The sequence below is a fragment of the Chinchilla lanigera genome, unplaced genomic scaffold, assembly GCF_000276665.1.
Source record: "Chinchilla lanigera isolate Chin_1 unplaced genomic scaffold, ChiLan1.0 scaffold00068, whole genome shotgun sequence".
NCBI lineage: Eukaryota > Metazoa > Chordata > Mammalia > Rodentia > Chinchillidae > Chinchilla > Chinchilla lanigera.
The window spans coordinates 6,432,033-6,457,616 of NW_004955469.1; the positions used below are offsets into that span (position 1 = coordinate 6,432,033).

Genomic DNA, 25,584 nt, shown 5'->3' on the forward strand with positions numbered 1-25,584 from the left:
GCTATCAGAAAATGTTTCTACCAGGAGAAAAACATTTTTATTTAAATATTACTTATCATTCACACTCTGCCTGAAGTAAATGTCTAAAACCATGTCAAATATGTTTTAGAGTTACGTCTCTTAAGAGCGTTATTAGCAGAAAAAGACATCATGCTCAAGAGTGGAAAAGCCCATATTTTACAATGGGAAAGTGTAAATATAAAACACTGAGGTTTTTTTCTCCCAGAATTCAGCATTTGAGCATTTATGTATTATGTAAGAGACAATTTCAAAAAAATAATGACAAAAAATGTTTGCATGTGACATTTAGCATTACTTTCTGCAAACTTCTATTTCCACTTTCAATGTTACTTTCTTTTCTTCAATCAAATTTTATTGGTACATTTTAGATATACATAATGATCACATATCCCATAGAGCATTTGTACCTGTACATGATATAACTTGTTTTTTTTCCTATTTCCCTGCCCTCCCTTGAACCCCTCTGGTCCTCCCCATTTACAAATGCTTTGTATCCACGTTTTCAAAATGTTACATTCTAATTTCCTATGATTAAACAGTACCCCGATGGACCTTTTCAGCAATAACTTGCTTTTATACTAAGACTTCTTTTCCTTAAGCAAGAATACCCATTCTTCCCCTACTTTTCAGAAGAAGGGGTTAAAAACAAAGAGCAGACATTCTTGTTGGGGCCTAAGAAGAAAGGTAAGGTGGGATGTCAGGGTTGAATTGTGTTCCCCTTGCAAGCATATTTATGTTGAAGAGCTAACCCTCGGCACCTCAGAATGTGACCAAAATTGGAAAAACGAGCTTTAAAGAGCTTTGATTTAAGGATCAAATGAGGTTACACAGGTGAACTCTAATCCACTCTGATTAGATTCCAAGCAAGAACAGAAAGTCTAGACACAAAGACACCAAAGATGCACATGCACTGAGAAAAGACCATATGAGGACACAGGTCCAAGGTAGCCACCGACAAGCTGCAAGGGGATGGACCTACAAGAAAACCTGCAGGAACTTAGATCCTGGACCTCTAGTCTCTGAGACAGTGGAAAAAGAAACTTCTATTGTTCAAACTAGCCAACTTATGGTATTTAGTTATAGTAGTCTTAGCAAACTAATACAGTATGGTGATGAGAATGAGATCCCTGCTTAATAATCGTTGATACTGAAATTTTACTGAACAGTATGTTTCACATTTGAAAAACATACATTATGTGTGAATGCGCTGTGTCAATCCTAGAGCTCAGATTATTGTCTTCAACATGGATGCGTTCAGGCTCTGGAACTTTCTGGACTGTCCATTAACTTATGTTATTTGCCTGGTGTTCTCCCACTTAAGGAAAAAATAATCAATGTGAAGGTCTCCTCCAATTATATTTTTATGGAAAAAATACACAGTCAAGATGATGGCTCAGACAGATACCCAGATAGCACAAAGAAGTTCAAGTTTTAGGCTTCTTTTGTAGTACTATGATGTAACTAATAATTATGCTAAGTATGCCTACCTATTTGAAGACTTTTCTGACTAAAGCTATTGAGAAAATTTAAAAATAATTATACGATATAATTAAAGTCAACCAAATAAAATGTTTCACTACAGTTAAGTAAGGTCTAAATTTAAGATAAGTGCCTTGGTACTGCCTGTAATTCCAGCACTCAGTAGCCTGAGGCAAGAGGGTACCTATGAGTTCGAGGTCAGCCTGAACTACGCAATGATTTTAAGGCCAGCCTCCACTACAAAGCATGATCCTGACTCAAAAGATAAAACAAAATAAAAATCTAAATTTGGTTCTACCATATAGCTAAACATGTATTTTTGCAAAATTCTGTACTACTATTAGGTCAGGTCAGGCTTACAGGATTCTAAGACTTCAGTAGAATGGTTTCAGATCTTTTTATCTTCTCATCTTGAATTTTAAACGAAGTTTAATGAGCAAAAACTGGTAAGTAGAGCTGTTACTGGACACTTAGGTTCATATGCTCAGGTCTGTTTGCTTGATGCTGACCAAATAAAAGAGGACATTTGTTTGAATAAAAAAGAAAAATAATTTATACAAAGCTAGCTGCAAGATGACTAAGGGGCCCACATGCCTCAAGTCATCATCTCGCTGTGTACAGTTTTGTAGACAGAAGGGTGGGGGAGGGAAGACAATGAGACAACAGACAGTCAGGCTTGCTCGCCCCTTCCCAGACCTCTCCCTCCCTTGCCTAAGGAGTGAAATAGGGTTTGCTCTCCTGGTGCCAGCATATGCACATCCTGCCCATTCACCTAAGCTGAAGAATGGTGAGTGCAGATGTTGATACTATAGGTCTAAGAAGTTTGAGGAAGCTACTTGTGTCTCAAGGAAAAAAGTCTAATTTTTAAAGTTCCATTTTGAAGCACCAGTATACAGTACCCAATATGAGCTAAAACCTATAGTCCCGCAGAACTGAAAGGAATTGTAAGAAAGTATTTAGGCAAGCAGTTTTAAATCCTTTTTCTTTTTAATGGTAGGATTCTTTTTTTAATCCAAGCAAATTTTAGCCTAAATCTCAACAAAAATAAAGCACATAAATGTGGAGCCATCTGTTGTAAAGTGTCCTCTACAGACCATTTTCCAGAGACTGCTTTGAAAATTGAGAAATACTGAACCAGCATACCCTTCATTTTATATGTAGGCAAAGTAACAAAGTAGTGCACATGGTCCATCTGCATCTGGAGTAAGGCAACAACATAGTTCTTAGCACTTTAGTCTCTAGCCTTTTCAGCAAACTACACTGCCCCATGTGCTCAAAAGCACATCTAAAGCCAGGTGTGGTGGTACACACCTGTAATCCCAGCATTCAGAAGGCTGAGGCAGTTAATTATCTTAAAATATTCATTTATAAGATAGATTTTAAAAATAATAGCATTTTTCAGCAAGTAACTGCAGCATTATTCAGACAAATTTCACTTAAACTCTGCCCATACCAGTGCTTCCAACTCAAGGTGAAGGCTCTTCTTCTTAGAGTTTAACCTGACAATTTCTTCTTGTTCTCTATTCTTTTGATTGAGAAGCTCCTGTCGACGAATTCTCTCCCATTCTAAACGACGCTGGCGTTCAAGCTCCTGTTTTGCTGCCTGAAAATAATGAATTACAGTTAATTTTAAACTAAAATTTAGGCAGGGTGTGGTGGTGCACACCTGTAATCCCAGCACTTGGGAAGCTGAGGCAGGAGGATCACTGTGAGTTCAAGACAAGCCTGTGCTACAAAGTGAGCTCAAGGCCAGCCTGAACTGCATAGTGAGACCCTGTCTCAAAAAAAAAAAAAAAAAAAAAAGACAAAAAAAATTATTCAAAAACTAAAGGGATGACAGTGTTTAGCACTCGGTGGGCCCCGGTGCTAAAAGGTAGGTTGGGCAACTTTAGTTTTATCAATGGGTCTAAAGACTTCCACAAATGTGATTTTACCTGTTACTTTTTGATTGTTGCACAGGACCATCCTTTCGTTACATTTTTCTCTTACTAGGCAAAAGGATGATTTCATAAATATAAATGTTAAGAGTAAGTCACACCTCTATTCTGGTACCAGGGGAGAAAAAATTTCTATTTACACTTTTTCAGTGCACTATAAGTTACCCCTGGCCCTTAAAACACAGTCGGTCCTCTTCAGGGACCCCACACAACGCTATGTCCTGAGAGTTTGCACGAGTCTACCCTCTCGGTTTCTTTCCAGACCTTCGGTTTCCCACGCTCATCCTTCTGTCCTTCCAATTCCCTAGACTCTGAATCTGAATCTGGAACTTGCTCAGCCTCACTCTTCACTGCCCAGCTAATCCTCGCACCTCAATCAACTCAGCTGTGCACTTAATCCTCCTTTGATGAAGGTATCACCTACACTGCAGAGATGCCCTCTATCACGCAGCAGCCCTGAAAAACTCTTACATGTAGGACCTTCTCTACCTTCTCAAAGGAAGGTAGATTCAGATTCATATGTAAGAATGAAATGATGTCAAGGAAAAGGTACAACACAAATTTAAAAATAAGTATGTTTTAATTAAGTTAAAATGTAGGCATTTATTAAATGAATGATATTGTTAGGAAATAAAGTAAGAATAACCTCTCGTCTTTCTATCTCTTTTCTCCTTTCTTCCTCCCGCTGTCTCTCCAATTCCCTCTGTTTCTCCAAGCGCTTTTCTAATTCAAGTTGTTTCTTCCATTCTTGTTCTTGTAGTTCTCTCTGTTTCCGTTCCCACTCCTCCTTTTCTTTCTGGGCTTTGCGTTCTGCCTCCCGCTGCTGCTGCTCCATCAAGGCTTGGCGCCGCTTCTCCAGCTCCACGTTCCCTCGCTCATAGTTGGCTTTCCGCTTGTCCTCAAAGGTAACTGAGTAAAGTACACTGTAAGCATCCTCACACAGCAAGAGGCCGTAAAACCTGTAATCTAGTGTCACACACACCTTGTGATCATCTGCGTGCTCTCGCTCTCTGGCTACTTCCTCTTAGGATAATTTTAACTCAAGTGTAAACAGCAAAATATTTACTTTCTTCTAAAAATATTCATTAAGAAAAACCAAATTTCTATGTTTGAATCCATCCAAGAGAGAAGTAATTTTACTGCTCTTGCCAATAAAAATACTGTTTAAACTTTTTTCTCATGAGTTTTCTTCAAGGACAACCAAAACTGTGTGGCTATACATTTGTTTTATTATGCCATTTCTATGCTATTAACTTTTAAATATTTTAAATGTAAAATATTAATTATTTTAAATACTTAAAACTAATATTTTAAATATTTAATATAATACTTTAATTTGAAAAACAACTATATATGTTCTCTCTCAATCAATATTTACAAGTTTTTTTTAAGGCTAAAAATTCCCCACAAAGCTTATTCTCACAATACACACACTGTCTTTTCTTCCTTCATACACTCATTAATTTTATCTTAATTTTACTGACATCAAAATCTTAATTTTAGGACATCAAAACCCATCCCATCCATCAAATAATTTTTTCACATAGCACAAAAAATCTTAATAATGAAAAATTCTAAGTATTCACTTATATTTCAAAGTAAAATTTAAAAGAACTCCCTATAAACATACAACTTAGATACTTAAGGATACCTGGTAATTTTTTCTGAGGTTCTTCTTCTTGTGTCTTCTGATATGAAGGCTGAGTTCCATTAATTGAGTCAGTTTGCTTTCCTCCTCTAAGAAAAGCAAACAACAAAGTCAGCATCATATGGTCTGGGAATTTTCAGACTAGACAGTACACACTACCTATGATTCATGCAAAAGAGAGCTAAATTCAAATTATGGTGTAGTTAATTGCTATTCTTGGGCAAGTTTCTTTCTCTATAATATGGTAAAAACATACCTACTTCAAACACATACTTCTTTCTAGTGCAATTCATTGAGTACTAAAATTAAACACCTAAGAAAATATTTAACTCTCCTCTAAAACAGAGTATAGGCCCTTGTAAATCCCAAAGTAAAAATCATACCTGCCAAGTAATGAAAACCAGAGCTCTTTATCTGCAGATAGGCTCACCTGAAGGAGGGAGGAACGAGCTCAGGAGGCAGAGTCAATGGCAGTGGCTGCCCAGCTTTGGCCATGTCAGTGAGGTGCATTGCAAGGATAAACTCTTCAGCCTTTAGCTGTCCATCCCCATCGATGTCAGCCAGAGTCCTAAAGAAAATGTGGAAATTCACAACTTAGAAAGTCCATATGAAGTAAATACTGTCTGAAGAATTAATTTTTAATTTTTAGAATAATGATGATGGTAAAATTGCTGGGTTAGCATATTTTAGTACAATGTAAATACATACAGAAAAGTAAGTTAATTTTAACCCTTAATTTTCATAACAAAAAAGAGGGAAGAAACTTTGAAACAGAATGAGATATATCCATTCTGAGAAGGTGGTTTATCTTATTTTATGTTCAATTTACCTATCAAATCATGTTTATCTGTATATTAAAAATGAGTCTGATTCTCCATAGACACTATCATATAAAAATTAAAGTTTTAGTTGTAAAATAGTTAAATGCTAAATTCTCAAGAATCACACTTTATACAACTTTGCTTTCAAAGTTAATATTAACTTTCAAATGCTGTTTGTGACTCAACATCTTTACAGTCACAAACTTTTACAGAAATAATTGTTTTTAAGAAAAATTATTGTTTTTTTTTTCCCCAAAACAGTATATTTCTTGCAATAGAGGCTATATAGTTAAAAATCACCTTAATGCACAAACTCACCAGATAGTAGCTAGCTGAGTTTGAGAAAGATTTGACTGAAGAAGGGCATTTCTGGCTTGAAAACCTGTTTAAAGTGGGAAAACCATAAGGAAAAAATTCTTTAGCCTCTCTAAAGTCAGAGACACCTAAATAACTATTCCTCTTAATATTAAAATGTATTTATCAGGTACTGCGCATTCAGTAGTAATAAACAGTCCTATTCCGAGGAGTTTAATTTAGCATTAGTGAGAGCAAGTACTCTGCACCATGTTCTTTCACCAAAATAGCAGCACACACAAGTGCATGACATGAAGGCATGAACACCAGGCAGAGAGTGACTCTCAGTGCTTCTTATGCTTCAGCACAATTTGAAGTATATTTGCCTCTACTCTTCCTAAATGATTGGTAAGGGCTGATGTTCTTGCAAGGACTTGTCCTGGGCTCTCTTCTCTCTCTTGTGTATTTATAACTATTTCTATGGTTTTAAACAAGGCTAGAGCCTGATGATCACCAAACATATATCCACAGCCCAAACTTCTTTAAGTTTACATTCTTATACCCAACCAATCTATATTCCACAGGAACATATATATTCCACAGGAATGTCAAATCAAATATACAAAAAATTCTCTATATTCACCTCTCTTCTAAGTTTTTACTCCTCATCATTTTCCTTTGGTCTTCCCTTCTCTGTGAATAGCATTACTATGCATTGCTCAAGCCAGAACTCCAAAAGTCATGCTTGATCCCTCTCTCTCCTATACATCTATATCCAATATTAAGGCCTACACTTCTGTCATCGTATATCAGGATCCTCCTAACCCCACAAGTCTCAATTTATCATTACTTCCCCAAAAGAGACTCTGACCACCCTATCATCCAGTGTCTCTCCTGTCCCTTTCATAACTTCTATCATTATTTGTAATAACTTTTATTTGCTTGATTCCCTTTTATTGTCTATTTCCCCTGTCATGCTGGCAAGTTCTAAAGAGATAAAAACCTTGACTGCTTTATTCACTAAGGCATACCCAACACCTGGTAAATGAACACTTGTAAGTATTTGCTAAAATAAGAAAGTTGCAATCTAAAGTTTTCCTCTATTTAAGCTGTAATAACAGCTACAAGTAGTAAACTGTTCAGCTTCTTTTCTCTCCCTCAGTAGTCAAAGTTATATTTTTATAACAGATTTCCTGATCTAGAATGTTGTATCAGGCAGAAAAAAAGAAAGCCCAAGAATAGATTTCAAACCAAAAAAGTCACTGTCTGCTTCAGAGGAGCATCCAGCCCTGGTAAGCTAGTCTGTGCCTTGCTTGACCATGGTTGAATTCATGCCACCAGGTGAGAGATATAGTGTCCTTATCAATGAAGCAGGTGCCCCGCCTTCCACCTCTAGATGACACTGCCATGAACTCCAGAAGAGTTGGCCCCTGCTCTGAATTTAGCTTCAGTAAAGGCCTATCCGACACAATACAGTTTGTATTACCCTTCCTCGGCAGCAGCTCCTACCACAAACCAGCACAAATGCAGCTAACTCTACCGTTGCAATGAGTTTTGAACACAGAGGACTTGCTAACCACAGCTACCATGTTTATAACATGCAGTTAAATATTCATGTCATTTTTAAATATCACTATTTGCTCATTTATTAGAATCTCACAGGAAAAAAAACACTGGAAATAGCTTTATAGTTTTAACCTACTAATTTTGGAATTCACATAGGAAGTATAATTTGAGGAAGTCTTTGAGTTAAAATGATTCTTTTAATAAAGAGAAATAGGCCAGATATGGTGGCACATACCTATAATCCCAGCTACTCAGGAAGCTGAAGCAGGAGGATTGTAAATTTGAGGCTAATCTGAGTAACTTAATGAGACAAGGTCTCAAAATAAATAAAAAAGGCTAGGTTGTAGCTCAGTAGTAGAGCACCCATAGATTCAATCCCCAGTACTCAAAAACAAGAACAAAACACTTATGTTATGGCTTGTAGGAAGACATCCCACAAAGCCTGATGTGCTCATAGGTAGTGCTTTCAGGAGGAGGTGGCTGGATCTCAGGTGTGAGATACTGGATCAGGGTGTGATAACTGGATTAGTCCAGTGACTGGTTCAGCATATTTCTGGGTGTGGCTGAATGGATTTACTGAAAACAGAGCCCTAAATTGGATGTGAGCAGCACCAAAAGGCTTGTAGTCTGAATAAGATAAAAAAGGAAAGGGAGTCTCGCTGCAGCTACTTTTCTCTATCTGCCCTGCCATGGACTGTATCTCTTCTACCATGCTGCCTTACCTTCGAACCAGCCAACTGCTGACTGAAATCTCCACAAACTGTGAGCTAAAATAAACCTTTCCTCCTTTAGCTTGTGAGTGTCAGGTATTTTGTTCCAGCAATGAGAAAGTAATGAAGACACCTTAACACTAGGTAATAGAGAAGATGGAAGGGAACATAAATGATTAAAAGCATACTGCTAGAGGACTATATGAATACACATGAATTCTGAATCATACAGAGGGCCACAAAAAGCCAGCGGAGTATTTATCTTATCTCCTCCACCACCCTACCTTTTCTACCTGGTAGTCTATTTATCCTCTAAGATTCAGCTCATGCACTATATTTTCTGTGAAAACTTCTCTCCTGTATCCGCAGTGGTCAGTTCCTCATCTACACTGATCACACACTTTAAGTCACTGATTAGATACTGTGTTATGTGAGTTATACTATGGGTTCAGGTAGGGACCATATCTTCCTGCCCTCTGTGCTCCTGTGCCAAGAAAGTGCCTAGAAGATATGTGGCTTAGGAATATCTAACTCAATGAATTAATCTAAATAAATCAAAGACTGTGGGTTTAGTGGAAGCTAACAAGAGGAACAAAGAGAGAAACAAACAAAGCATAAACATGTAAGTTCATGGATTTGGGGTGTATGCTCAGTTTCAGGACACCAGCAATAACTATTCTTTTTTAAAGAAAACTTTGCCCTTACTTATAAATACAAAGCTTTAGCCTTTAGCCTCTCAGAATAACGTTCTCTGAAAAGCTAATATACAACATTCCTATAATGTGGCATACACAAATAAAGTAACGTAGGTAAGCACACTTGCATCCAACATTCACACAGGCACACAAAATGTTTCCTGCACCTCAGGTTTACACACAGCCCCTTTCCAAAAGAATACATTATTCTGATTTCTGCTACCATTAATTAGGTTTCCTGTTCTTCAGCTTCATATGTATGAATTAAATAGTATGGATCTTTTTGTGATAACACTGTTTCACTCAGTACAGTAACTGTGAAACTGCATTCCCTATAAAAAGCAAAATAAAGGAGAGATGTCTCATTAAGTTACTCAGATTAGCCTCAAATTTACAATCCTCCTGCTTCAGCTCTGAATTACATTCATTTTGGGGAGTTAGTATTGACTACGTATTTATACTGTATATACTACTGTATCTTGATCATTTTTGATTTCTCTTCCCCTATCTCCCCAAAAGTCTACCTCCTTGTTTCCTACCATCTCTCCTTTATTTTGCTTTTTATAGTCTCAAGATCTACCCATTTCCTACAATAACTCAAGTGTACCATTCTTTATAGTTAATACTCTATTGTGTATATATACCATATTTTCTTTTTCTATTCATCTGTTGGTGGACATCTAGACTGTCTCCATAATTTAACTATTGTGAAATGTGCCGCTACAAACATGGGTATGCATGTACCACTGTAATATATGACTTTAACTCTTTCAGGAAGTTACTCGGGAGAGGGATAGCTGGGCCAAATGGAATTTCTATTTTTAGTTTTTGAGGAATCTCCATACCGATTTTCATAGTGGTTATTATTAGTTTACACTCCCTCTAACAATGTACAAAGGTTCCCCCACTTCACATCCTTGCTTTCTTGCTTCACATCCTTGCTTCACATCATTCACATCCTTGCCATTTCTTGTTTTTGAGTCTTTAATGATAGCCATTCTTACTGGAATCAGATGGAATCTCAGTGCTGTTTTGATCTGCATTTCCTTAATGGCCAAGACTGTTACGCAATTCATCATTTGGTCATGTGTATTTCTTTTGAGAAGTATCTACTAATTTTATTTATTTATTTATTTTTTTGGTTTTTCTCCGGTACCAGGAACTGAACTCATGACCTTGCGCTTGCCAGGCAGGTGCTTTTGCTGCTGAGCTAAATCCCCAGCCCCAAAATATTTTGTATTTTTTGTTTTTCTCCCGGTACCAGGAATTGAACTCATAACCTTATGCTTGCCAGGCAGGCACTGTGCCACTGAGCTAAATCCCCAGCCCGTATCTAATAATTTTAACTGCCCATTTTTTGACTGGGTTTTTGTTTTGGGGGTCTAATTTCTTTTTTGAGTTCTTTATATAGTCTAGATATTAGCCCTCTATCTCAGGAGTAGCTGGCAAAAGTTTTTTTTTCACATTCTATAGGTTGTCCCTTTGCTCTATTGCTTTCATTCGTGAACAGCAGCTTTTTGATATAATACCATTTGTTCTTTCTTGGACATTATTTCTTGTGCAATTGGGGTTCTGTTCAGAGAGTCCTTGGCTATGCCTATGTACATTCCTTGCTGAGTGAAGAGACAGTGGACAGATTAGAAGGTGGGCACTCCACTTGCCTATTACCCTCTGTGAATCCCCTTCACTACCGTCAATTACTAATGTTTGGATAATGGTCTAGCCTACACTCAACTGGTCTATGAGCAGCTGATGTCAAGTCTCACAGGAACATTTGTGTTAGAGTATTAAAGGGTGAGTAAAGCTCACCTGAGGTTTTGGTAAAAGCAATCAGAAAAAAGGCCCAATAAGGAACAGGATTCTCAGGCAAAGCACGCTGAGACCAAATTCCACACATTTCTCTTCATGACTTGGGGGTTCTCCATTCAGTGCAAACTCAAAGAATGGGTTTGATCGTCTTGAGAGGTAAGTCTTTTTTCAAAACCCTGGGTGTATACCTGTGTGTAACTGACTGTAATTTGAAGAAAGCACCTCTTTAAAGTCTTATACAAATTATAATACTTGTATTTATCAAATGCTTTCTAACTTTTGGGGATATTACAACTTTAGATGAACTACCTACAAATATAAATTAAAATAAGTTTTTCAAAGGAAGTCTGTATAAATAAAGTACTTTAACTCTCCCACCCTTTTAAGCACCATGTGACACTTACCTGAGAGGTATCCACTCATGCTTTTGTCAAGACTATTAAATTTTTGCCGGTATTTTAATCTTGAAGGCTGAGGAACTGCCCACTCTAAGGTGCCAGTCTTGGGCGAGTTCCCTGAGAGTGAAGCAGTTGAGGAAGTTGAGCTATAATGAAATTTAAATCTTTTATGTTACCAAATAAAATACACTAAACTTTATATGACAAACATATTAAGAATCATACCTTACATAACTGCCTGTGCATTTGAAATTTTTAAAACTTAAATTTAAGCAACTACAATTCTTTTTTTTGTTTTGTTTTGTTTCTCCGGTACCGGGAATCAAAGTCACGACCTTGCACTTGCCAGGCAGGCGCTGTGCAGCTGAGCTAAATTCCCAGCCCCAGCAATTACAATTCTTGGTAAGCAAATACCACATGAAGCATAGAAATCCATGGGACTATCACATATTAAGAACCCAGGCTTAGTATTGTGCTAGGGCCTTTACAAATATCCCAATGATCTTAGAAGATCTTACTGTCTCCATCTTTTAGATGGATAGACCATGGATCAGTGATACTAAGAAGAAATAAAGTAAAAAAATCAGTAGTGTTTAAACTATGATATGAATGTTGTGCCTCTATGTCAGAAACAACTTTGCAGATTCCTTTGAAGACATAATTGTGATTTACAGGAGAGATGATCAAAGATGCTTTAGGGCTTTCTAAAATTTAAAGTGTCCAATCAGAAGAATTTACATAGGAAAGAAACTAACACTGTACAGTGACTATGAAGCATTTTAAGAAATATATACTTTAAAAAAGTAACAGTATATTGTTTGGGGCTAAATGTTGACTAGACAAAAATTTAAGTTTACATAAAGATTTTTTAAAAGTAAAGTACCACAGATATTTAATAATTCTAAAAACAAAAAATTTATTTTGTGTAATGATTTACCTGAAGTTTTTTTTTTAAGTTTCCTGAGACAGGGTCTTACTGTGTAGGCCAGACTGGCTTGAATTCACTATGTACCCCAGGCTGGCCTCAAACTCACAGTGATGCTCCTGCCTCCACCTCCCAAGTGCTGGGATTACAGGAATGTGCCACTGTACCCAGCCTACCTTAAGTATTTATATTTGGTCATTAGAAAGTAAAACTTAGATAAGCTCAGAGCTTATTAAATAATGACTCCTGGCTGAAAGCATAAAAAGTAAATGTTAAGTATTCATACCTACTAGATCCTAAATCAATCAAAGACTGGGCCTTCTGTATACTAGCACCACCAAATCCTCCCATCATCAGACTGTAAGATGATGTATGAGGCAATGCTACAAAAGAGAAAAAAACAAAGGCTCACAAAGAAGGAAATCTGTATCTCTCTGAACACAAATGTAACAGTTTCTTTCTTCCCATGAAATACTGACTCATCAGACACTTACTTGAAGAAGAGTACGGAATGGACAGAGGCTGGATGAGACTGGCGGTTCCATTTGGTAACGATGATGTACTAACAGAAGGCACTAGGGGAGTTTGCATTATTAAGGGAGGAAGGCTGGTCCCTGAAGTTGCAGAGGACAAGGGCGCTGTTATAGGTGCAACTGGAGGCAATGACTGGGGAATGGACAGATTGGGCATGCTTCCCATCCCTAAAGATAAAAACATATTTTCTAGTGCTAGTAAAGCAACAGTAAGACACATGCCAAAAAGCAACTTTATAATATTACAAGCAGCCCCTATGTTTACAGAAACACCATAAACACCTTATCCTTAGAAACTCCCTCAAGCAGCTTTACACAAGACATAAGGGAGGTAAAACTACTGCATTTACTATTAATACTCTGACCTGTGTGAACTAAGGAAGTGTCTCATAATCAGCTAAAGATTCTTTTCTCTCTTTTTTCATTGTGACTAAACCTAAGTAGCCTTTACCAATTAAATGTTTGTATCCTCAAGGAATGTTTTACCTGATCACATGTAGTTTTTTTGTGTAAGAAAGACAAATATAGTGGTGCTAAATTACCTGTCTAACATGTGCACACACTCCCCAAATGAACAAAAACAAGTTGTAACTAGTAGATACTTCAGGAATCCATTTAAGAATGTGCATTTGCAAGAAAGCATGGCACATATTTCACTTTTCTTGTAAGTAATGTACCTATGAATTCAAGGCTGATTCTTTAAAAAGAGAAAAATGATGTTTGTTTACTAAATGCAGAACACAGAATTTAATATATAAATATGGTCACACACTGGTATCAATCTCTAGAGCTCAGTGCAATAATTAAAGAATTAAGGTCTTACATCTAAAACCTTAAGATCTAACATCGAGTGAAGGCATATGCATCTCACACAGAGATACCTAATTGAAAGTTCTATTCAAAATGAGTGCTTCTCACATACAATTAATAAGTAACTGACCAAGTAAAATTATGTAGAAATCATACCTAAAGGTTGTCTCTGGTAAGTCTATGACTTTTGGCTGTAAATTTAGCTGTACATTTAGCTTTTAAGCTAAAGAAATTTCGGTTTCATAGAATTTTGAATTAACTCCTAATCAATTTCAATTAAATTAAAAATTACTAATTTTTTGGTTTAATTGGTTAAGTGACACATAATTGTACACATGTATGAGGTACAGTGTGATGTTTCTGTACATGGATATACTGGGTGATGATCAAATCAGAGTATCTGGCATATCCTCAAGCATATATCATTTCTTTGTCCTAAAAACATTCAAAGTCCTCTCTTCTAGATATTTTCAAATATGTAATACAACATTGTTAATTACAGTCACCCTACTGTGCAACAGAACAAGGGAATTTATTTTTCCTCTGTAATTTTGTATCTACTACCACTGCCCCTCTTCCCTCCTCTCCACAGTTTCTGATAACCACCACCCTACTTTCTACTTCCATGAGATCACAAAAGAAACTAGTTAAGGACATTTAGGATCATCTGGGGGCAGGGTATAATTTATCACCAACCTGGGAGTTGTGAAAGGTGGTACTTATACAAAAGGTATAAACTAAAACTGTTTCAGAAAACTGGAGCACATGTGTATCCTAGCTATGACGGTGAATTTAATAATTCTTTTCTGAGCTTGGGGACTATCGTTTTATGCTAACAAAGGCTTTCTGGTCCCTAAGTATTATGTCTAAGAAGCAAGGTGAACTATTAAATACAAGTTATTAAAATAAAAAATACACACCAAAACGAGCAGAAATTAATGGAGAGAACATAGGGGGTTGTTTCATAATGGGAGGGAGAACCACAGGCAACTGTTGGCCTTGAAGCTTTAGTTTGATGAGTTTCATAGCTATGGAGAACTCTTGCTGATCCATCTTCCCATCCTTATTCAGGTCTGATAAGGCCCTGAAAAGAGCATGAGGTAGAGGTGGTGAGATGGAGAAACCAACACTACTGTTGAGGTTTAGGAAACAGAAAGAACAACATAAGCATTCATATGTACCTAAGTATGAATAACAAAAAGATAAAACCAGTACATTAAGTTTTGGCCAGAGATAGTCTAACAAAACACTGCCTGTCTACAGAAACATCTGTGATGAATTTACCAGGTAGACAGAAATTATTCAAGAATATTATAATTCTAAATTTAATTTATTCATTTATTCAAGTACTTACTGAATGCATGCTATGTGCCTGGAATTCTTTTAGACATAGGAATATTCCACAAGGAAAGAAAGATGGGGTATAATCTAGTGAATAATTGTAAAAACAGGAGAATGGAGAGATAGTTTGGGGTTTGTAGATGACAAAATAAATGAAGCTACTATAAAATTACAAAAAGAAGATATTGAGATTCTGCCAAATTATAAAGAAATATTTCTAATGAAAATAGAAATTTGTCCTGCAGAGCTCCAGTTTTCAATCATTTGCTAAATGAAATTTATTTTCCAAAAAGCTGAAGAAATATTCTTAACAAGAGTACAACTAAAAATTTTTTTGTTGACACTATTATTTTAAAAAACAGTCCATCAGAAATTTAAGTACATTTATAAAAGAAAACATTTTACCATATTTCAGCTAAAACAGGAGCCGGCAGACCTGATTGTAAGAAAAAAGTACGTGCTTGATCACCTGAAAGTGAAAAACAAAAACCAAGCAGTACATTAGTAAATGAAAGTACTCCGATGTCCTGACTAATAATTATAATAATGGGCATGTGTTGTTGTTTTATTATAATTTTAACTCTAATCAGTAAAGAATGAAGTAGAAATACACATGAAATTATTTATATTCCTTTAATAAGGCTTAGATGTTTTAGAACATGATTTACAACTGAGCTCATGTTATTAAGAAAGTGATGAAAGACTGTATTATTTCGCAATAATTTCCCACAATTGGGGGTCTTACTTGATTAATATTATTCCCATGTAATAAAATATATAGGACTGAGAATGTAGTTTGGCAATTAAGTGCTTGCCTAGCATGTGTAAGCCCTTGGGTTTGGTCCCCAGCACCATACACACAAAAGATACATGCATACATACATATAAATATAATTGCCTAAAAGAGCTCTATACAAGGAGTACCAAGTATTAGAACAGACAGTCCTCCATGGGTTTCCTCATATTCCTATGTGTTCTGCTATGTAGGCCAAGAATGCAGAACCCTAACTCCTGGTAATTTCTACCTGGTAGTTTCTCAGAATCAGGTTTTTAAGTGAACAATGGGGTAGGTAATATTTCCAACTGGGACAAAAAACAAATTTGCTTTACTGCTTACTAAGGTTCCTCAAGCCCAGTTCCTTTCCTGTAACATGACTGTATTATGTGTAGCATCTTTCTGAGCACTTTGCATCACCCGGGGAACAAAGGAAGGTGCCAGAAATACGTCCTAGCTATTTAATAAAGACCTTGTTCTCTGAATCAGAAATCTTAAGTCTTCTGCCTGTCCAAGTCTTCTGTCCATGAACAAGAAGAGGCTATTAATCAAATCTTGATAACAGGTACATACTGAATGGATTCCAAAGTCAGGCTGAAAGATTTCAAAGCCCATATCAATACTAATCATCTTTATAACCTTAGGCAAGCTCCATAATCTTTCTACAGTCTCAGTTTCACCATCTGTAAATCTAGCCAAGACTATCAACTCCTCAGGGCTATTATAAAGATAAAATGAGATAATGCTTTTAGAACAACATCAGGCATATAGTATAAATTTGATAAGCAGTAGTTTTTTTTTCACCTCACATAGTTATCTTTTTTTTTTTGTGATGAGAACATTTAAGATTTATTCTCTTAGCATATTTCAAACTTATAATGCAGTCACTACATTGTACATTAGCTCCCCAGAACTTACTTATAACTGAAAGTCTGTACCTTCTTTTATTTCATGAAAAAATAAATTTTCATAACCATATAATAAGAGGATAACAACAGTTATTATGTTGGTATTGTTATCTTCAAAGTAGTTAAGACAAAACCCAGAAAGATTCTTACAAAAAAGAAACAGATAGTGCAAACTTTAAAACAACAACAACAAAAAAAAAAAAAACAAAAAAAAACAACAAAGAGGCTGGGGATTTAGCTCAGTGGCACAGTGCCTGCCTGGCAAGCACGAGGTCATGAGTTCGATTCCTGGTCCCAGAAAAAAACAAACAAAACAAAACAAAACAAAACAAAAAAAACAAAAGATAGTGCAAACTTTCTTTTCAACACAGATAAACTATTAGTAAAAGTGAAACAAATTAGCACATGTATTTAAATATTTTAAAACAAGAGAATATGTAATTTGGGTATTTGAACTTCTCCTGACTTCCTATTTATCTCTTCTATTTTGATCTCATTCTCTCTCTCTCTAAAGTTTCTCATGTAAGAGAAAAGACGCAATATTTGAATTTGTGTGTCTGATTTATTTCACTTAACTGTGTTCTCAAGTTGCATCCATCTACCTACGAATGCTTCAAGTTTATCTTTCTTAATGGCAGTGTAGTACTCCGTTTTGTATAACTGCCACATTTTCCTTATCTATTCACCTGCTGATTGACACATGTGCTATTTCCAAGATCCAGCTTTACAAATGGAGCTGCTCTAAACATGGGTGTGCGTGAATCCCTGTAAAATGATGATTGTAACTCTTCTGGGAAGATACCTAGTAGGGGGGTCAAAAGGAATTTCTGCTTTTACTTTTCTGAGTAGTGTAATTATTATCATGATGATCACTGTATATAAAGCACTAAGAGGCTTTGGCACAGAGATAAAATTTCCTTTGTAGAAAAAGCTCTGAAAGACATATTTAAATTAGTTCCTTTTTGGATTTGGTAGTCTTTGTGCAAAACCGGGGCCAGCATCAACAATCAATTCTTGGCACAATCCAAAGACAGAGAGCTAGACCACAAAACAGATGGGGAGGATAGATTATTTCCCAGAAAATGGATCTGATACAAAAATAAATGGAGAACTTTTAGATAGAATGTAGAACGTGAACAAGACAATCAAACAAATTCTTGAATATCATTTACTATTCAATCAAAGATCTTCCACATATGCCACACCCAAAACAACAAACCAAGATAGTTGGAGGAAAAATAAAATAGTACAGTGCTTTTATTCAATTTGATACAAATTGTATCACTTAATAATACAAATTTGATAGCAGTTATATCAAAGTTAATTTTAAGCTTTATGAAAAGGAATATGATTTATAATAAGATATAACAAACGATAAGCACAGACCTGTTATGTAACCTCCTGAAGGCTTGAGGTGATCAAATTGTTTGTCATGCTTAGTACGTTCTTCAGAGGTAATAGCCCACATGTTTGGCCCTCCTAAAACACATGTGAAAGACAAATTATGCCAACATGAATAATAAGTATCCATTTCATGACAGTATTTAATGTCTGAGTGCCACGAAGTATAGAACTCTATCAACTCCATATATCACAACACTAAGGCTTTCACTCATTCACTCAACATCTACTGAATAATTACTGTGTAGCACCCATCAGAATAAGCTAAATGCTGGAAATAAAAAGACAGATAAAACATCACTCTCATCCTCAAGGAATTCACATCTAGGAAAACAATCATTACCATTTACAGTGGAATCTCTTATGCAAAAGTATATACAACAAAAGCTGTGCTGATTCTAAGTTAGAAGCATCAGGAGTGAGCTAAGAGAAAAGGGTAAGACTGAGGCAGAGCTTTGAAGTGTGGCTTGAGTTCTGCCATGCAAAGAGGGCACAGGAGCACCTTCCTCACACAAAGCGGGCACAATGTAAGAAGTCAGGCATGTGCAGGATGCTGTGCTTTTGAGAGACTACTAGCTAGAGTAACATGAGGATGTAAGTAACAAAGTGCCAAGAAATACGTTAGAATGAAGTCTCTGGGTTCTCTTGTGTGTGGTGCTAGGACTCTAACCCCAGCATTTGAGCATGATACCCAAGGGCTCTAACAAGGAGCAACACGCCTAGTCCACTTCAGACTATATCTTTCTAGTGCAGTGTCACTTCCTCCGGGAGGTCCCTGACATCCCAGATCACATTAATTGCTTCCTCCTCCAGATTGTCAAGAGACTTCTGGATGCTTCTACAGAGCACCTGAAGATGCTGTCGCTGTGTTCTGTCCCTCTGCTCCACCAGATTGTGAGCCCTGGAGGACAGGGGCTTGGTGCATCTACCTTTCTATCCCTAGAACCAGCTGAGTACTTAGCACTGAGCAAACACTCAAAAATGACTACTGAATAGATGCCTGAATGAATAAAAGAGGGGAAAAAAAAGGGAATATAACGATCACTTACAAACCTTTTTGCTACCCATCCTTCACATACAGAAATAGCCTACATTCATGTATTTTAGTTTAAGATGGTCATCACATGATGTATGTTGACCTAGTATTAATTCAGGCCTCTAAAACACAAACAGAAACCAAGTGTGACACACACCTATACTCCCAGTACCTTGGGAAGCTGAGGATCACAAATTTAAGATCAGCACTGGCCATTCAGCAACTTAGACTATTGCAAAACAGAAAAAAATAAAAAGAGCAGGGAATGCGGCTCAGTGGTACAGGCACTGGGTTCAATTCCCAACACTGAAAAATTTAAAACAAAACAAAATACAACGGAGTACTGGTCTAAATATAACTATAACCTTAGTTGTAGGGACTTGAATAACAAAAACTTAGGTTATAAACGCAATGCACATTCAATTCTACAGGCCAAATGTTTAACACAGCAATTTCTTAACTACACAGGTGGAAAGATTACTAAGCTCTACAATTCTAAAAAGGTAATGAAGCTATAAAAATAAAGTGGCACGATTTTCTCAAAAAGCCATTTAGCTGTTCTGTTCTTTCCCCTTTCCTCATCCAGATTTTGTGATGAGCTTCTGAATGCATTCCTCACTTAATCATCTTCAGCACCTCACAATGCTGAGGAAGAAGTAGGCCACATCACATTCAGTATCAATGGGTAGCACTTGAATCTGAAGTAGCCTCTTGTCTACTTCCCAGTGTTTATCTAGGAGGCTCTGCAAATCTGTAATTTCACTAAATTTTTGAAAAGTAGAATGCAAAGGTACCATGATTAAAGAAAGCTCCAGCAGGATGTTTCTGTGGTCCAAAAGGCGCCAGTATTAAAGTCACAAGTGGTAAAAATATGATGCACGGACCTGTTTTAATTAAGGGTATGGGAAGTGAAGCATCAGAGAGACTAAGCAAAGAGTATCTGTTCGATAGAACTTTGAGATAATGTAAATGGTCTACATTTTATCAGCCAGTATGGTAGCCACAGCCACATGTGAGTGAGCATTTGAAATATAGCTGAGTGTGAAAGAGAGTTGAATTTTTATTGTATTTAATTATTAAATGAAATTGAAATAGCCACATGTAGCTAATGGCAACTATATTAGACAGCTCTGTAAGAACTAAAGTCTAAAAAGTCTATGGTTAGTCTCAGGATGATAACATATACACATGGTAAAATAGAGGAATAAGTCAGAAGCATTTAGATAAACAAGTGGGTTTACATATACTTTACAGACATGTCCCATTAGCACTGGGCATCAAAAAATTTAACAAGGATTTACTTGTTGAGGATTTACTACAGGATCAAATGCTGTTTTTGACGGTATTCTGTGGGGGAGAGGAGTTGAAACACGATCTCACTATGTAGTCCAGGCTGGATTTGAACTTGCACCAATCCTCCTACCTCAGCCTCCCAGGTGTTGGATTGTAGGCATGAGCCATCACGCGCAGCCGGTTTTGTGTTACACATGAATGCTGCTTTCAAGATCTTAAACCCTAGCTGGGTGAGTGGGTGCACATCTGTAATCCCAGCTATCTGAAAGGCTAAGGCAGAAGATCACAAGTTGGAAGCCTGCATGGGCAATTTAGCAGGACCCTGTCTCAAAATAAAATTGATTTTTTTATTAGTACATTGCAGTACATTATGATTACATTTATTGTGGGAAGTATGCAGATGTACATAACACATCTGAATTCTTTTTTGTCCCTTCTCCTATCCCTCCCTGTTCCCGCCAACTCTTGTTCCCCCTCCCATTTTAAATATATCTATTTCCATTTTCTTTTTCAATTCTCTCTTTAATTCCTTTTCCCTTCCCTTCTACCACCATCTCTTGTTCACTTTCCCATCTGAAAAAGATCTACCTCTCTACTTCCTACCATAGATCTTTTATTTTACCCTTTATTTATAGTTTGGTTTTCTCATATAAAAGCAGCCATGGAATATTTAAATATGTGTCTAATTTATTTCAGTTAACATCATGGTCTCAAGGTGCATCTGTTTACCTACAAATACCTCAAGCTTATCCTTATTTATGGTAGAGGAGCACTCCATTGTGTACAAATACCACTTTATCCATTCACTTGTTGATGGACATACAGGATGCTTCCAAGATTTAGCTATTACTAATTGTGGTGCTATAAACATGGGTATGCATGTATCCCTGTAATATGACAACTTTAATTCTTTTGGGAAAGTACCTGGAAAGGGGATATCTGGGTCAAGTAGAATTTCTAGCTTTAGTTTTTTGAGGAATCTCCATACTGATCTTCATAGTGGTGGTTGTACTAGTTTACATTCCCATCAACAATGTAGAAGGGTTCCTTTTCCCCTGGCCACCTTGCCAGAATTTGCTATTATTTGATTTCTTGGTGATGGACATTATTTCTGCAGTGAGATGAAATTTCATTGTTGTTTTAATTTGCATTTCTCAAGTGGCCAGTAATGGTGAATGTTTTTCATGTATTTATTAGTCATCTGTACTTTTGCTGAGAAGTACCTATTCATTTCAGTTGCCCATTTTTTGATTGGGTCTTTTATTTTGGAAGGTCAAAATAAAATTTTTAAAGGGCTGGCCTGGGGAGGTAGCTTAGTGGTAGAGCACTTGCCTAGCATCCTACCATGTGTAAGGCCCTGAGTTCAATCCCCAATACCAACACCGAAACAAAAAAAGAGGAACCTAAATGCTAAATTAGACATATTTTACATAAATTATCTTTAATCTTCACTTATTTTATAAACTAAATAGTAAGGTACTACAGTCTCCACTATAAATCATTAGTTAAAAGATTACTATCTTTGTTACTATATAGTATTTCCAAATTAACTTTTAACATTATGGACAATTAATCACTTAACAAGCGTTCTTTTATTACTGAACATTGCTTCCAATATTCTTTTATAAATAATGCAATGGGTTATAATGGATAAATAAATGTTCATGAAGTGAAAGAAATAAAATGAAGAATGACTGGTCCTGTGCTGCCTTCTTTTAAGTTCATTCTGTGTATAAACCTAACATTTTAAGTTTATAACTAAGACTGTGTTTAGTGTAAACTCTTTTATGAGACATGGAACTCTTCAAACTTAGGTACAAGCACATTATTACTGAAATTAGTAACCTGATTTTAAACATATGTATCACTCATTTTAAAAAAATTATCTGTTGCATCAATCTGTATAATTTCATACCATGTCCAAAATGAAAGCATTCCTACATTAATCCTTTTCAAAAGAATTTTAAAGAATGTATTTGTAGGTAACTTGTTACAATTAAATTTAACTGTGGGTGACAAAATTCAAAATAACAGTGGCTGATGGAAGGCTTTCTTTACATTAATCCTTAAAAATAGTTCTGATGAGGCAAAAACCGAAAACATAACATCGAATCTTATACACAGTAGAATTTACTTTACTTTTCATGCAAATAATTCATTTTTTCAAAACTTCCTAAACCTCTAGGCTTAAATCTTTGAATATACAACATGTATGTTCTTTATTAACAATGTGCTGAATTGGCTCAATGAGTGGAAACAAGTTAGAGGAGAAAGATGCAACTGATCCAACACTGTATGGTAACATCAAAACAACTGTTTTGTGAAGGTGGTGGGATGGTTATTTCTTAATACTGCTATTTTCAATTTAAGTATTAAAAAAAAAGTACTCAGTTCTTGACAACCTTATACTTACCTATAATTAGCTAATAAAACATCACAAAACTAAGAAATCATCATCTAGATTTCTTGGTTTAGAGGTTTAAGTATAATACATTTTCTCAATCCTAAACAGTGTAGACAGTAACTCAGTAACTATCAAGGGTAGCTAATCTGGTTTTGGACAAGGGATTAAAACCACAATTGGAACAAAAGCTTTAAAAATTTTTCCTCATTGAAATTACCTAAACATTTTCTTTTAAAAATTTTCATGTTACACAAATACATGTGTAAGCACACATAATTCTTTACAAATGTAAACAATCTTATATATCTATATCTATGTGTGTAGATAGATAGATACATAGATAGATAGATAGATATAGACATATAAATTATATCTTTACTGGCTTCATTTGTTTGCCGCCATCCTGTGGTGGGAAAACCCTTTCATTCTCATCTGATAGGATTCTACTTTTTGTCCTCCAGTTTCATCCATAAAACACAATGTATCTTTAGCTTATTCTTAACTGTTCAAAGGCAAGCACACATTCTAAATAACATAGCAGAACATGTTTACACAGAGACATGGAGTTTATGGCATAATCTAACAGAGGACAGACATATGCAATATTCTAAGCTTGACAACATTTCAAGAGGAATACTTTAAATCTGCATTTATATGGTTAAGGAAAATCACCTACACAAATGTTTTAAACCTCTACCAAAAATTTCCCTGTCTTCTGTATCTTGCCACAAGCACAAGCTGCTTACCATTCATAGCTGTGGGAAACTGAGCCATCATGGTCCTGAATTTTCCTTGCTAGCTGTCAGCCATCTGCAACACAAAAACATGGTACCATTAGTGGTAAGGGCATTAGTGGTAAGGGCAGACCACAGCTTAGTGCACTCACTAAGCAGCAGGAATGTCTGTACCCTTCAATTCACACCTACAACACAAAACAGTGCACAGCTTCTTGCTGCTGCTGAACAGGGAGAATGTGCATTTGGGGAACAGTGGGGGATTCTGTTGAATAATGGTCCAATACATAATCATGTGAAAGAAACCACATAAACACATGGTTAAGTATATAATCATGGGGGGAAAAGATTCACATATTTAACAGCAAATACCGAATAAAGAAATTCTGAGCATAAATCAACACTATTGGAGAAATTAGGGAAGAGAGCTGGGTGTGGTGCCGCATGCTTATAATCCCAGCACTCAGGATGCTGAGGCAGGAGGATCATTTTGAGCTTGAGACCAGCCTGGGCTACAAAGTGAGCTCAAGGCCAGCCTAACTGCATAGCAAGACCTTGTCTCAAAAAGACCAAAAAAAAAAAAAAGAGAGAGAGAAAAATTAGGGAAGAGAAAGGGTTGTTACAACTAGGTAAAAAATTACCTCAGAGAAATCAACTATATAAATTATGTATATAACATGGATAATTCTAATGTTTTTCTTTTTAAAACCCCCCAAACAAGAAAAATATCCAAAATAAATGTAACACAGTTGTTTAACTGAGCTGCACAGGTTTTTAAAAGGGTCTAAGAACGGGTGGGGGACACACAGCTCAGAGGTATAGCACTCACCTAGCATGACCTAGACCCTGGGTTCGATCCTCAGCACCACAAAATGTAATTATTAAAATAAATATATATTGGGCCAGGAATGTGGCTCAGTGGCACAAGCGCCTGCGTGGCAAACAAGGTCCCGAGTTCAATTCCTGGTACCAAAAAATGAAAAATAAAATGTGCTCTGCATTAGTAAAAGAATATAACTAAATGTGCTCTGCATTAGTAAAAGAATATAACTAAATGTGCTCTGCATTAGTAAAAGAATATAACTAAATGTGCTCTGCATTAGTAAAAGAATATAACTAAATGTGCTCTGCATTAGTAAAAGAAGGGCTTTTGGAAATTCATAGTTCTGGGTTCAAATTTGCTCTGCTAGATCCCTAGCTGTGACCATCAATAAGTTATTTAGCCTTTTCAGGTCTCAGATACCTTATATGTAAAAATATTCTGCAGATTTTTTTAAAAAGTATTAAACAAGCCAGGCATGGTGGCAAACACTTCTAATCCCAGCACTCTAGAAGGCTGAGGCAGAAGGTTAGAAATGGTATCAGAAATCTGATACCATCCTAGGCAATTTAGTAAGATGTCTCAAAATTTAAAAGGCGAAGGGACTGGGGATGTATATTAATGCAAAGGCTCTGGGCCCAATTCCTAGTACCAAAAAAAAAAAAAAAAAAAAAGTGTTAAACACAATCAGGTACATTCCCTGACACAAACGGCTGCTATTTTGCAAAAATCCAGGAAGAGAGCAGATCCCTTAATTTTGAATACCGAATCCATTATTTAACTGTAAATAAACTCAAAATTCAAAACTTGTTCCATGACTTGTGAAGGTAGGGTCAGTTAGGGACAGTGAAGGCCCAGCAAACTTATAGTAATGTATTTGGTAATTAAAATCGTGGGTCATAATATTGCCAGAAAACATTACTATATTCAGACTGCTCAATATCTAAATTTATCCAAATATTCTGAATATTAGTATTTTAGAAGTCTAAGAAAAATATTTGCATAGTGTGTTTTAAACAAAGCCAGTATAAACTGGCATACATCAGAGTAGAAATTATCACTAGAAAAACTGACTGACTACCTATCAGTAGGTACAACGTACACTATCCCAGTGAAGTCAGTATACTGAAGGAGCTAGTCCTCGGCTTTAATGATCCAGAAATATGAATATATTTCATATTTATTTAGTGACACTAACAAAAAAATTGGTACACGAATCTTATTTA

The 25,584-nt window shown here is 36.2% G+C and overlaps 1 protein-coding gene across 3 annotated transcripts in view; it reads right to left on the bottom strand.

Annotated features, from left to right (window-relative positions):
• Itsn2 (intersectin 2) overlaps window positions 1-25,584 on the bottom strand; it is a 135,826-nt gene that overhangs the window by 73,902 nt on the left and 36,340 nt on the right. For all 3 annotated transcript variants that reach the window (XM_005400386.2, XM_013522611.1, XM_013522612.1), the window contains 12 exons: window positions 23,551-23,614; window positions 18,057-18,149; window positions 15,393-15,456; window positions 14,567-14,730; window positions 12,798-13,004; window positions 12,590-12,686; window positions 11,385-11,524; window positions 6,225-6,288; window positions 5,516-5,653; window positions 5,089-5,174; window positions 4,084-4,346; window positions 2,954-3,103 (listed from right to left, as the gene is read on the bottom strand). In XM_005400386.2, the coding sequence (XP_005400443.1) occupies window positions 2,954-3,103; window positions 4,084-4,346; window positions 5,089-5,174; window positions 5,516-5,653; window positions 6,225-6,288; window positions 11,385-11,524; window positions 12,590-12,686; window positions 12,798-13,004; window positions 14,567-14,730; window positions 15,393-15,456; window positions 18,057-18,149; window positions 23,551-23,581 (1,497 nt within the window). In that variant the 5' untranslated portion in view covers window positions 23,582-23,614. Of the gene's footprint in view, window positions 1-2,953; window positions 3,104-4,083; window positions 4,347-5,088; window positions 5,175-5,515; window positions 5,654-6,224; window positions 6,289-11,384; window positions 11,525-12,589; window positions 12,687-12,797; window positions 13,005-14,566; window positions 14,731-15,392; window positions 15,457-18,056; window positions 18,150-23,550; window positions 23,615-25,584 lie in introns of those variants that run through there.